Below are 15110 nucleotides of genomic sequence, written 5' to 3'. Positions count from 1 at the left end.
GTGAGGCTATGAAACACTCTTGAAACTGTCTCAGCCCTTACACAGGCACAAGATATTCAAAACAAAGTAAACTAAAAAGATCACTAATATCAAGTGAGCTCGAGGAGTTCGCCACAGTTCATATCGAAAGCCTGCACGGCAATAAAAATTAGATTAGCTGAAGTTACCTCTGTCCTACAGAGAGACTTATACTGATGGGGAAATAATGACATAGAAAGATGACAAGAGTATTCTATAAAGATATAAAATATGAACATTGTATTATAACAGAATTTGAATAATAACTGCATCAGCCTTGGTCTGAGGATATTTTTGGGCACTTTGATCATGACGAGTTAATAATATGATGATATCTGTTTAGATATTAAGGATGCTCTATGTTGTTAGATCTTCATGGAATCAATTTTCTTGTAATTTCAGCATTTAAATGGCAAAATTTAGGTGCAAAACACTGTTAACTATGTTTTGGTGAAATAGCAAAAGAAGAGCAGGTAGGGCTGGAGAGAATGGTTTAGCAGTTAAGAGCATTGGCTGCTCTTCCAGAGGTCCTGAGTTCAATCCCAGCAACCATATGGTGGCTCAAAACCATCTATAATCAGAACTGATGCCCTTTTCTGGCATGTAGTTTCTGTATGAAATAGAGTACCATATACGTAAAATAAGTAAACATTTGAAAAAAGAAGAGCAGGTAACCAATTAATATTTGCTTCCTTGCTTATTAAAACAATAGGTAATACTTCATCACATCACAATAGGAACTGAAGCAGAAGGTGATTAAAGTTTAGTCATTAACGTTGTCTGACAAGATTACCTAGAGCATGAAAAGCTGTTGAAGTGAAGGCCAGCTATACATTACAGGGCACTCAGAACTCACTCCAATAGTCACCCGAGACAATCCCATTTTCAAAAGCATCTCAGACACAAGTCAGTCAAAAGAGTCCATTCTTTGTGATTCTCGTTTGCTGCCTTCACCTCATCCAGTCTGAGTCCCAGGACTTAAGGGGAGAAACTCTGTTTCTTGTCTAACTCCCTCAGGTATCTAGACCATTCAAAGGCACATTAAGCTTCCTTCCATCAGTATGCATATAACATCTATTTCCTTGAAGCAATAATGACAAAATTTTTTAAAATTTATTTTTATTTAAATTAGAAACAAGCCTGCTTCACATGTCAGTCCCTGCTCCCTCTCCCTTCCCTCCCTCCCACCCCCCAGTAACTCCCCAACTCCCTACCCCATCACCCTCTGCTCCCCAGGGAGGGTGAATCCCCAAAGTCTATCCTATCATATGGGGCATGGCCTCCCTCATGTGTCCAGGCTGAGAGAGCATCTCTCCACGTGGAATGGACTCCCAATGTTCATTTGAGTGCCAGGGGTAAATACTGATGATCTACTACCCGAGATCCTATAGATTGCCAAGGCCTCCTCACTGACACCCATGTTCAGGGGGTCTGGATCTGTTCCATGCTGGCCTCTCAGCCATCAGTCTGGGGTCCATGTGGTCATGACAAAAATTTTTAATGTTCTTGTTCTTATTTATTCCCCTTTGAAGGGAATGAATTATGCTTTAAAAAAGATTTTAAAACAGACTGATGTGTCCATTGTGCATGTGTTTCAATCTTATAACAAGGAAGGAAAGTATAAAATGGTTTTACTTAAATGAGATTTGCATTGATACCCAAATATTCTAGGTATTTTGGCCATGACACCCGACTAATGCCTGGCAAAACTTGGATTTCAACTTGAGATATCTATTTTCATGTTTCAACCCTTTACCATTAAGTGTCCTTCCTTTCAGTTACACTTTCAGATAAAGGCAGAAACATGGATCTAGAAATGCACATATATATGACTGAATATAAATATGGATGCAAATGTTGGTATATCTGAATATGCTTATATGCTAATTACAGTATTTAAATATGAAATAGTGATTATATGCTATGTCAATTTCAAACTGTGCTCTTTTTTTCTTGCCTTTATAAACTTTATTCCTTCAGTATCTTGCATCACCAACTAGGTTTATTCCTGTCTTGAACTATTTTCTGCACGAGGATAATTGCTTCTTATACCATGGGCAACCAACACTTCCCTGAAATTACTGAAAAGACCCAAGGGACAGATTTGTACCCAGAAGCCTTAGGTGTTAAAACACACTTGGGACTTCAATTGAGGTTGCACATTAGAGCCCTATGGGATGGATATGTCTTATCAGTTCTCCTTGCTTTCCTTTCCTGCTTATTTTTAATAAACAGCAGTAAGTATATGCCCAGAGAAACTTCAAAAATATTGCAAAAGAGAGGTATATTCTTAACCTTGTATTTTCATTGTTAAAGTGAAAATACAAGCTGAAATTGCCAAGGACATCATACATACCTATAACACAAAGATTGCATAATTAGGTATATGTAATTTTAGACTAATGGACAATTCCTTTATGTATGTGAATGATATTTTTCTTTGAGTTATGTTACAGGAGAATTAAAGATAAGATGCAGAAGAAAATCATATTAATTATCAGTTACAGGAGAAATAATGATTTTAACACTTAGGTCAGATGTGTTTGGCATGAGAAGATTGGCCCGCATTTTTGTATGAAAGAAGCAACTCAGTCTATGTAGGATCTCATTCACTGTCTTGGTCACTGGAAAGAAAATAGAAAGAAATTAAAACAGGGAGTTTACTCCAAAGAAAAGGCACTAAAAGTTTCCAATGGGGCAAGTTAAATGATGTTAGAAAATATTCCACATGGACTTTGTTACTTTTCCCTACCTTGTGGTCTTTAAAATCACAGCAAAAAGAATATCTGCTGAGAGTAGCAATACTTATTTAAAAAACTCAGTTTTTGCTATGACATAAATCATTTTTATGATCTTATGTGACTAAAAATTTAAAGGGTTTCTTCCCATACAAAAGCTTAGGCGATGCAAGTAAGTGTCAGGCTCATATAAGTAATTATTTCAAAGAATGAACTTACTTGAAAATATAATGAAAGAGCTATATTGCCCATGTCTACAAAAGCAATTTCGGAGTCAAAGTGTAAAACAGGGAAAGAAAAGCACGCGTAGAAAGAAAATGCTATAAAAATTAAAAGGAACAAGATATTGCTGTTTTTAAGTTCAATGATTATATAGCTGTAAAACTAGTTAGTGTTTCTGATGAACTTTAGTTCAACCACTATGAACAAAAAAAGGAAATAAGTTCCAAATAGTTTTACTTGCATTTGAAGAAAAATATTGAAATTTCTGAAACTATTTCTATTTGGAGGACGAAATATTTACAAGAGAGATGAAGAAATAGATTCACTTGCTATCTAATTGTCACCTGTTTTTCAATAGTGAGAGAAAGATGGGGGTGAGGAATATTAAAAGGTATTTGGAAACTTATAATATACATATCTACGCTGGCTTTAGCACCCATATAATGTGAAGATAAAGATTGTAGTACCATGTATAAATTATTGAGCTAACAAGGTTGAAATCTAAGGTCAGAATATTTGCTTACTATAAACTAGCACATGTTTTTCTAACCCCATAATGCTGATCTAATAGAGTTGAAAAGGTTTAGGGAAGAATTTGCAAAACCAGAACTGATTAGTAAAATCAGATACTAATTTAACATATTTTAATGAAATGAAGGGAATTTTAATTCTTTTTATACTGTAACACTTCCAAAATAATAAAGAGTGTCTTTGCAGGTTAATTCATGTATATTCATGCCATCTTATGAATATCTATTTTCTGAGTAAATCCATATAGAGGAGAATAATGCTAGGCAGGATCCTTATTTACCTTTGAGGGAGTTGAAGGGACAGCAGCAGCAGAATTACAGAACAAAAAGGACACAAGAAATCAATACTCCTACTCACTGTAAATCCTATGAATAATGAGACCAGCATGTCAAGCTATAATCAAGAACATAATAGTAGCACGTATAGGTTGGGGATAAACATCAGCAATCTAATTTAATGTAAGCCCACTTAATAAGAGAGAATTCATGCCTGGTGCTACACCCAGAGCTGGTGAGGTCACAGGACCCTACACAGAACTGGTCAAAATATAGAGACCAACTTATCATGGAATGCCCAGCCCAAACTGATTTATCTGCAACACATCTTCTACACCTAAGGCCAAAAGAATATTGCATAAGAGCATGGAGAAAGACAGTAAAATCCATAGGACCAGGATATGTGCTGTGAAATAGTATTTTCTGTTTATAACAGGGAAGCTGACTCCATAAAATATAAAAAATATGTTTCCATAAACAAGACCTAAACATTGAGATCACCAGCTGACATGTCAATGTAGATGGGGACAATATTCTAAGGCTAAGGCTCTATCCTTACATGAAGAACTATAGTCATTTGATAGCTGAGAAAGGAAGAATCAGTCTTCTAGGAGAGCCCCCTTTCCAATTCCAAGTAGTCAGCCCTAAACACATATGTATGCAAGCAACACTATATGGACTCAGAAGGCTGTATTTATGCATACATGAATAATGTGTATATATACATAGATAATATTGTATATATTTTATGTAGCATATATGTATATATTATATAGAGGTTATATACACTATGTTTCAGATATATTACATAAATTTATATATAATCTCTCTTTCTCTCTCTCTCTCTCTCTCTCTCTCTCTCTGTGTGTGTGTGTGTGTGTGTGTGTGTGTGTGTGTATGTGTATGTGTATGTGTATTTACTTGCTGGAACAATCAAACATGAAAAATTACCTATAGACAAAGAAAAATAGAATGGTATTAGTGAGAGAAGAAAGGGATACTGTCTCACATTATGTGAGAAGTATTTTCAAAGGACTGACATTTCAGGCAAACTGTAAGATACCATATTATCTGAAATATAGAGTGTTAGCGAGTTCTGGTGAAGGTGAGTAGCAGAACAGAAGGTTAGATGAACCAGTATTATGCAACAAGTCCAGTGAGCTGGAGCAACATGGACAGAGGAGAGTTGGAGATGAGCATTAAGAAGTGAATCCTGGGCAGTAAGGTATTATAAATAGTTCTGGATGCTACAGTTAAAGTACTGCAGAAGAACTAAAATGGGATAGCTAAAGTAGCAACTTTTCTTAACTATTTCCAGGATAGGACCTAATAATAAATGCCACTTGCTGTTTTACAGTGAAAGTGCTGAAATTCTAGTTAAATGAAATTTGGCATGACCAAATTTAAAATAGTCTCATTTATGGTGTCAGACATGTGAACAGAAGCACTGAATATGTGCTTGATTTTTTTTTCTTTATTTTTTGAGACAGGGTTTCTCTGTGGCTTTGGAGACTGTCCTGGAACTAGCTCTTCTAGACCAGGCTGGTCTCGAATTCACAGAGATCCACCTGCCTCTGCCTCCCAAGTGCTGGGATTAAAGGCGTGCGCCACCAATGCCTGGCTAATTTGTCTTGGTTTTAATTCTTTTTTTTTCTTTTATAAATTTTATTTAAATTAGAAACAATCTTATTTTATAAGAACTGGTATTTTAATTATTTTTGATTGCCAGTAGTTATTCTCAATTTGAAATCCACCCAACCTTTGGATATGAGTCAGTATTAGTTGTTACAACAAAGGAATGGGGCTTTACTAGTGTTCTAGACATTAAACGTATTTATTGTATTTCAATATGCTTGATAATAATCTAACCAACTAATCTATCAAACAAAGCTTGTCATTGGAGGTGTTTGATGGAAACGATATTTATTAAAATTCACTTTGTAGTGTCTCTCCATATAACACCTATGAGGTGCCTAATATATATATATATATATATATATATATATATATATATATATATACAGCCATTATATTTAAAAGTAAGATATTTAATTTTTGTTTAACATGATAGTCTAACTGGCATTTGGTAAATTTTTTAATGGATGTTAACATATTTGGAGGTAACTTTGTAATTACAGGGGGTATCTTTCTGAATTAATTTTTGTAGAAATTAAAATTAAATTTCTGGACTGATACGATTTTTCAGCAGGTGGAAGCACTTTCAGGCAAGCTAGATGACCTGAATTTCATGAATAGAATACACATAGTGGAAGGAAAGGACCACCAATTGTCTTCTGACCTCCACATATGCACCATGGCACATGTATTTCTTCCATCTATCACAAACACAGAAAATGATAAAAAATGTACTGAAACTTTATGAATACATTGCTTACTGTCACGTCATATCCTGCTGTAGTATATAATGATATATTAGGTCAATTAAATTATCATTGTTCAGCACACACAAGCACTGATATACACTCACACACACCAATAGGAATGAGTCGAATCTTCAAAGGTAGTAATGAAATTAGATCATCATTAATCAACTGTTAGACTCGTTTCCAAAGACATAATGAATGAAATGTGAATGGACAGAAAGTGTCAACTGTTATGGAGAAAACACATTAGGAAACATGGATGGTCTTATATTTTCAAAGAAATGGAAAGAGTGAGCCTCTGAAAACAAAAGGAGAATTCAAATAAATTTTTGAAGAAAATGAGTGTTTGAGACAAGTCCTTACTGAGAAACAGTAAATTCCTGGTTATAAAAACAGTTACAAAGGGAAAACATGTGTACAAAGAACCTTAGATTCAAGTGTATCTGATCTATTTTAGGCATAGCTAGTAGATTCTGTGACTGAAACAGGATAAATGAGAGAGACGCTATTAGGTAAAGAATTTAGGTTGGTTAAGGGCAAAAAGAAAGATTAGGCTATAAAGTCAATAATTAGAACTATGGTTTTTATTATAAGTGATGTCTAAAAACATTAATTTTGTCTATGAAGTAGTGTTTCACATTCAGAAGACAAAAGAGGCAAATTGAAAGTGTATGTGGCTTGGCTTCTTAAAGTCTTGATAAGAATTTTGTAAGAACTTATACCAAATTCTTGATGAAATTTTGAATTTGGAATGTTTTTGACCTCTACTTCAGCAGTAATATTCTCTTTTGGCTGTGACAGTATGATGGTTAATTTAAAAAATAAGAGGAAAATCTACTACAACATGCTAGTTGTTTACATAATTTCTTTATTCGCAGGAAAACAGCAAGGACCATACCAGTGACATAATAGCCTTGGGTATGTATAATTAATAAAGCAAAGTGGAATATTATTTTCTCAAGAAAGAAACTAAAGGAAACTGTTGCAACAATAGCAATAACAATGTGCTTAAATGCTCTTTTAAATTGTAAAGAAACTCATTTGTTAATCTTATTAAAATAAAGGGAATAAAAGAAATTCCAAGAGGTAAAACTGTGAGAATACCTGCATTTGTGCTGGATGCTTTTCATAATATGATGCCTGAGGGCATGTTCAGAGAAGTGGTGGTATTATAATTATTATGATGCAGATTTAGTATAAAAAAAGCAGAGATAAAAATTTGGTGACTAAAATAAATGTTGTTTTTGTATTTCTAATTGTTTCTTATTAAAATGAAGTATTTTACCTATACATGTTCTTTACCTACATACATACATGTTCTTTACATATACATGTTCTTTACCTATACATGTTCTTATGATAGATATTTCTTGTTATATTTACACAGTTCATAATTATTTTTTCTAAACTTATGGTATTCTACAACCAATTGGATTTTTTCTTAAATGATTATCATTTACATACAGCATCTGTAGTGCCCAAGCTGTCCTTTCCTGATGAGTAATCAAGAGTATAGTCTGTTGAATGTCACGTTTCAAGAGAAGCATATCGAAATCTTTCTGTGCCCTACATAACTGTCACACATTGCCAGTGCCATGGAAAATGATGTGATTACTACAAATAAGAGTTTTCAAGTTTAAATAGGCTTAATATATTCAATTGTCACTTTTTATCTTGAAATAACATGATTACTATTTGGGAGAAATATTTCTTGAAAAAGAAATCTTAAGTTTGCTGTCACGTCAAAAATCAACTTAGACACTATCAAAATTATATTTAACAGAGTTTCCATATCCAACCTTTATTTTTCTGTGGTCTATATAGACATGTGGATATAAAGGAGGAAATGTGTGATTTTCAACTTGTCTTGACTATTTTGATTACAAATTATATAGATGGGGGGAATGTGAAACAGAGTGTAATGAAATCCAAGAAAAGAAGGCAATAGCAGTTCAATTCTACAGTTAACCAATTTTGGAATTAGAACGACATGTACAAATTAGAACTCCACAATTTATTAAATATGTGAACTCTGACAATTTATTTGATGTTTTTGTCTGTTTCCTGACCCCAAAGGTATTCTTATATTAATACACCTGTATTGCTAGATTATTATGAGAATTAGGCAAAAATGTAAGCCCTTGTCATACGTTTTTAAATGTAGTAAATATTGAAGTATGATATTTGAACGATTATATTAACACCTTTCTATTTAACAAGTACTCACTGAAATTTTAGCAGCTGTGAGGCTATTCTTATTATCTTCATCATCATGACTAGATACAGGCTAGAAATATAGGTTAGTTTTAGAGTCATTCCATAGCAAGTCCAAGACACTCAGAAATGGCCATACCATGTTCAAGGCCCAATAGATTCACAAAATTGAAAAAAAAAGAATGCAATAATTTAGAGTGTCAATTCCCAATAATGACAAATTTTCACTCACTTGCCTTTTGGCCCACTTCTTCTCAGTAACAGTGTGCATGCTTACCCAAAGGAAACATTTGAAGAAATGTTTCATCCACTGTATTGAAAGGTGAAACTTCAGTCTGAACTAAATGGAGCTACCAGCCAACAAATTTCTTTTCAGAACAAGATCTTGCCTTAATAGGTAGAAATGCGATAGATCACATCTTGTGGAGAAACAAAATCATAGTTTTGTGATTCTGGGGAAGGCAATTTGTCTGTAGATGGTGTATTCTTTCTTCTTTGTAGTTCCAGGCTTTCATTAACATATAGTGTGAAGTGTAGATTTGGCCAAAACATTGGTAATTTTTGTGCCTAAGCCACACACTTCTGATGAGTGAAAATACTTCTGAGAAACAAATCCCAAAGCAGTGTTTTGTGAATTTTTTTTTTTTTTTTTGAGACGGGGTTTCTCTGCATTGCTTTGGAGCTTGTCCTGGAACTCACTCTGTAGACCAGGCTGGCCTCAAACTCACAGAGATCCACCTGCCTCTGCCTCCCGAGTGCTGGGATTAAAGGTGTGTGCCACCATCGCCCTTCGGACTTCCATTTTTAAGGTTGGGGAAGCAGGTCCCTTTAACAGTATCTGTTACGTAAGCACATTCTTTTTAGGAAGACTTTTGGGTAAATCAAAAGATTCTTACCAAAACAAAAGCAGTCTCCGAGAGTGAAGTACAAAGGAGCGAGGTTAGTTGGGGATTGTTCAGTAATGCAGCATTTAGAAGTATCAGGGCCTTCCTCCCCAATTATTCTAATGACCTTGGGTCCTCTCTTAACCTCTGCCAATCTGTTAACGCCCACTAATCTCTCATGATTTTTCAGAATTGCGACCTCAGCGATGGTCCTGGCCAGAGTACACTAAGCTGAGGTCCGCTCAACGATGTGGCCTAGAAAGTCAAGGTCACAAACCCGCCCACGTGATAGATTTCACAGGGTGAAAGTCTATATCCTGAAGGATGATGAAAAATGGGAACATCTAGGCTCAGGACGAATTTCAACTAAATACATTGGACGCCTGCAGGGCGTTTGCCTGATTGTTCACTCAAAATCAAACGACTCACTGATAATGGAGAGCATAATATATCCTGATGTGTCATATAGAAAAGTAAAAAGGAATTTAATTATTTGGACTGAACCTAATAACCGTACCATGGCAATTCGCTTCCGAAACCCAGAGGGTTGTCAAGATACCTGGGGAGATATCTGCCAAGTTCAAGGTAAAGATCCAAGTGTACGAATCACACAAGAACTTACAGATTTAGACGTTTTTCAACTGCCCGAGATCCAGAATCTGTGTGAGATGCGAACCTGTGAAAACAGCACTCTTGAAAACATTGCACATTTATTTAATTTTGTTCAGGATTCGCCAAGCTACAAGGAAAGGCTGGCTTTTCTTTTGGAAAAGGAAGATTACATTAAAAACTTGCTGCAGATCTTCCACATTTGTGAAGACCAGCAGAACATTGAAGGCTTATATTTTTTATATTTCATTATTAAAGGAATCTTATTTCTCAACAACATGCGTTTGTATGAGATCATGTTTTCTGACGAATGCATCATGGATGTCTTGGGCTGCCTTGAGTATGACCCTGTTTTGGCTCAGCCATATCGGTACAGGGAATTCTTGACTGAAAATGCAAAATTCAAGGAAGTTATGCCAATAACATGCTCTGAACTCAGGCAAAAAATAGACCAGACATACAGAATGCAATATATTCATGGCATTCTATTTCCTACACAGTCCAAATTGCAACAGCACCACCTTTCTGATCTTAAAGATTTTATTTTTTACAATAAAATTGAAATAGTTACCATGCTGCAGAAAGATGACAAGTTTTTGTTTGATGTATTTGCTCAGTTAAAAGATAATACTCTAGGTCATGAAAGACGGCTTGAGTTGTTATTGTTTTTCAAGGAATTCTGTGCATTTGCTAAGATATTAAATTCCCAAAAGAAAGAAAAATTACTGAAAACATTGATAAAGCTTGGACTCATGAGCGTGCTGAAATTTTCAGTACATATGCAAGACTACCAAACAAAAGAAGCTGCTATAGATATATTTACTTATCTAGTAGAATATAACCCACAAATCATTCGAGTGTATGTAATGGAAGAAGAGCAGATCAGTGAAAATGATGATGATCTTCTCATCAATATAATGATCAAACAAATAATCTGTGATCCAGATCCTGAATCTTCATATGTTTTAAGTTTGACCGCAGTTCTACGTGCTCTTCTTGATCCAGAACGGATGCGCATAACAGCGAATGGATCTGAAAAAAGCAAATTTATGAATTTCTTCTCTACTCATTGTATGAATATCTTGGCAGCACCAATTTTATCTATCATCGGACAAAGTGATAGTGATGATAATAGGGCCAACATCTGTCTTGATAATTACCAAAATGCACAATTGCTTGGAGTAGTTTTAGATTTACTCAGCTTTTGTGTAAAACACCACACAACTTACATTGGAAATTTTGTTTTGGACAACAACTTGCTCAGCAGAGTCCTGGTGCTGCTGAGTTCAAAGCACAAGTTTCTGGTTTTGTGTGCTATCAGGTTTATGAGACAGATGATTGGACTTAACGATGAAATATATAATTTTTACATAATAAGAAAAAATCTTTTTGAACCTGTTGTAAATGCTTTTTTACATAATGGGACACAAAATAATATGCTAAACTCAGCTATTATGGAGCTATTTGAATTTATAAGAGAGGAAAACATCAAGTCTCTTATTGTAAATATTGCAGAAAATTTTTTTATGGCTTTTGAATCAGTTGTGTGTGTCCAGACATTTAAAGGTTTGAAAGTTAATTTTGAAGAAGAGAAGGAAAGAGAAAGTGAAGTGAGAAGGAATTTACGTAATATAATAAACCAGACAATATACTGCAGACATATGAAAGCAATGGAGGTAAAAGTCAAGAAAGAAATATGTTCTGAAGAAAGTACTGCAGTTATTATACCAATGGGAAGTGATTTTCCAAATCGTTATGACGTGTTTATAAGAATTAAAGATGCAAGTGAAAATGAAGTAGAACTGCCAGAAAGAAAAGCATCTGAAGCATTTGAATGTTCTTCATCCAATTCTGATGCTTCTGCTAATAGGAAGAGTGAGCCACACTATAGCAACAAGTTTCCTTTAGTGGACTACTCAGATGATGACGATGAGAACAAGAAGAAGAATGAAGACTATCATGACATTGTTGAAGAGGAAGAACCTCCTCCCAAAAGACATAAACTTGGTTCATAAAATCAGACAAGGCCCTCAACTTTTGATTAAAATAAAATTCTATAAATATCATAAACTGAAAAATCTAATTAAAAAATCTTTCTCTTATGGACTTTTAGATATGGTATTATAAGTAGCAAAATGATGAATAAAAAGCAATTTTTATGAGGAATATCTACCATAACATAGATTCATAGCATAAAATAACTACCCCCGAGTGATAAATTCTTATCAGGAATATCCTATTTTGGCAGCAAGGTTTGGGAGGAGGAAACAGTCTGATAAAGTAATACAATTTTTCATTCTTGTCTTTATATTACAAACAACACAAAAGTTTTATTGCAAAGCCTATTTCAAACAAGGGTCTAGCAATAGCATTCTTTTCATAAATTGAAGTTTCGAAAGAACCTTTTGTATGTGTAGAAGAAAAAGTCAATATTACAGTAAAAATAAAGTGAAACTTCCAACTTTTTGTGAAGATTTAGCAAAGTCTTAGCATTTTGAATAACAGGAGGGAAGCGAATTTCACTAAAATTAAGTGCATACATTCATGAATGAAATAAACTGGATCCTAAATGAGCTGCTGTTAATGTACTTCTTTATAGATGAGAAATATCAAGTATCACTATCAGTACAGTACTTTTTCTAATAAGCATTCTCTAGTTCTTCTGGGAATGAAACAGGATGCACCAAATATTCGGATTATTAAAGATATTTCTTCATTCATTAATGAAGATTCGTTGTTTTCTTCAGAGTCATAGACACACAATAGGATATACATATTTTTTTCTGGTGAGGGAATACATTCATCCCAGTGGGGGATGATAGAAGAGTAGACTAGTCAATGGTGGGAGGAATCTAAAGCAGCATGTCACATTGCACCCACTATCAATAAGCAACTAAACAAATCCTGATGCTTACCTCAGTTTCTCTTTAGTCCAGGACATCAGTCCATCACACAGTGTCACACACATTCAAGCTATGTCTTTCATATTCACTAATTCCAATCTTTAAAAACTACTTCATAAATATGCCAAGAAATTTGTCTCCTAAGTATACATTCTATTAATTCTCACTAATTGACCCCTTGCTTATTTAACATATAACTTTTAAATCATAACTTTCGACATCTTGCCCCAAAAGGCTCATGCCATTTCATATGGCAAAATGTATTCAGTCTAACCCACAAACATGCCTGGGGCACCCTGCCCCTGGCACTGAGGAGATAATACAAACCTGCCCAGGCCCATTAAGACTGAGCAGGTGAAGGAGACACAGGAAGGCCTGCTCTGGGCACCAAGGAGAAAACATGGACTGGGCAGTTGGACGGTATTATGGTGAGCAAAAATATGGTGTGGTAGGGGGGAGAGAGAGACAGGCTGGTGAATGTCCTGTGCAGAGGCTGATCTTAAGGGGTAAAGACTGTGAGGCATGTGCTGAGGTGGGTGGCTTGCTTTCCACCCAGGGCCAAGGTGATTTTTGGGCCTGGGCTGTTGCCAAGGCCCATGCTTGTGTCCATAGCCATCCTACATCTGTGGTCTGTGTTGATGTCCATGGCTCCTGATAACACTGAAGGTCGAGAGGATAGGGCTGCATAGAATTGTCTGTGTGACTCACCAGCTGCAACAACAGGGAGAACTGGCCCTACCCCTTATTGGCTATAGAAATAAGGAGTGCAAGCCTTACACCTCACCTGGGGAGCACAGTAGAACTGACCCAGCTGGTGGGCATGAGTGTGGGAGAGATGGACTCAATACTTATCTGTCTGTGATGCAGAGCAGCATGGGTAAGGGAAAGATGCCCCCACCTTGCTTCTTGTTCTTCGTCTCCTGCTGCAGGCAAGGGAACTGACCCCTCTCCCTTATCATCTGCAGCACTGGAGAAAGCAGTCCCTGGCTGGACCTTGCCTTGGAAGCACAGTAGAGCTAACCCTATTGATTGGAGGGGCACATGTGAGGCAGCTCCCTGAAGAACATGAACAAGGGAGAACCGGCTCTACTCCTCATCTACCATACTGTGGACTGGGAAAAAGAGAGATGCCCACCACCTCTCTCAGCCTGTGACAGTGTGAAAGCTGGCCCTGAGGTCGTGAGATCATGAGAGCTGGACCTCATCCTCTCTAGCTGTAGCACTTCAGAAAGTGACTCCTGTACTTCACCTGGGCAACAAAGCAGAACTGGCCCTGGTGGTGTAAGTGTGGATGAGCCAGGCATAAGGGCATGAGAGCAAGAGAACAGGCCCCAGTCCCTTGATCCTTGCTGCAAGGGATGAACTAACCAGGGCAACATGGCAGACTGACCAATGCTACAAGTTCTCAGGTCCAGAACCAGTGCTATGGGGTGGCTCACCCCAATATCTAGGGGTTGGCTCACCCCAATATCTATCCCATCTGTGATCTGCTGTAGCACATGAAGGTCTGGTCCTGCAGATCCAAAGCTGGAGGATCTCCATGACACAAGGCAAGAACAGGATATCTAAGAGAAGTGCCAGTATGGGCCTGATATCAATAGTGTAGCAGAAACCAGAAGCCTGGAACAAGACCAATGACTTTTGGCAATGAACACTTACAGGTAAAGCTATATGGACTAAGGAATATACTGTGTGGATTGCTTTGTCACACTAAAGCTTCCATGATGAGATTCTCTCTCTCTCTCTCTCTCTCTCTCTCTCTCTCTCTCTCTCTCTCTCTCTCATGTTTTATTTTATTTTGTTGGAGAAGAGAAGTTGCAAGGGCAGGGAGTGGATATAAAAGGATGGGGAGATGAGTGGGATCAAGACACATGATATGAAAGCCACAAAGAATAAATAAAAAGTTAAAAAATATACATTTAGTCTAACTGCAAAACATTCCATAGTCTTTAATGGTTTCACCTTTGCTCAAAAGTATAAGGACAGAGTCTCTTCAGAGACTCAGATTCTCTTTAGCTGTGAGCTCTCATATCATAAAATTAAAAAATATACTGGTAACTTTTTGTGGTGGTCAAACACATGACTAAAATCATTTTATTGAAGTTAAAGAGATTGGTAAATATCTGAAGCACTGGTTGCTCTTCCAGAAGACTGGATTTGATTTCTGGCACCCACATGAGAGCTAAGAAACATGTATAAATCTAGTTCCATGAGACATGTTGTCCTCTTCTGGCCTCCATTTGCACTTATGAATGTGCTATACAGACATACTTACAGGCAAAACATCCATACATGTAAAAAGAAAATAAATACACTTTTAAAAATTGACTCT

General features: G+C 36.2%; 1 protein-coding gene across 3 annotated transcripts in view; it reads left to right on the top strand.

The window, feature by feature from the left end:
- Positions 1-14841, top strand: part of LOC100759383 (protein PPP4R3C) — a 55675-nt gene extending 40834 nt beyond the window's left edge. For all 3 annotated transcript variants that reach the window (XM_027432706.2, XM_035449984.1, XM_027432707.2), the window contains 3 exons: positions 7047-7086; positions 9457-13206; positions 13744-14841. In XM_027432706.2, the coding sequence (XP_027288507.1) occupies positions 9515-11890 (2376 nt within the window). In that variant the 5' untranslated portion in view covers positions 7047-7086; positions 9457-9514 and the 3' untranslated portion in view covers positions 11891-13206; positions 13744-14841. The remainder of the gene's footprint in view (positions 1-7046; positions 7087-9456; positions 13207-13743) is intronic.
- Positions 14842-15110: the final 269 nt, after the last annotated feature.

The sequence above is a fragment of the Cricetulus griseus genome, chromosome X, assembly GCF_003668045.3.
Source record: "Cricetulus griseus strain 17A/GY chromosome X, alternate assembly CriGri-PICRH-1.0, whole genome shotgun sequence".
Taxonomy (NCBI): domain Eukaryota; kingdom Metazoa; phylum Chordata; class Mammalia; order Rodentia; family Cricetidae; genus Cricetulus; species Cricetulus griseus.
This window is presented reverse-complemented; position numbering and strand designations above follow the sequence as displayed.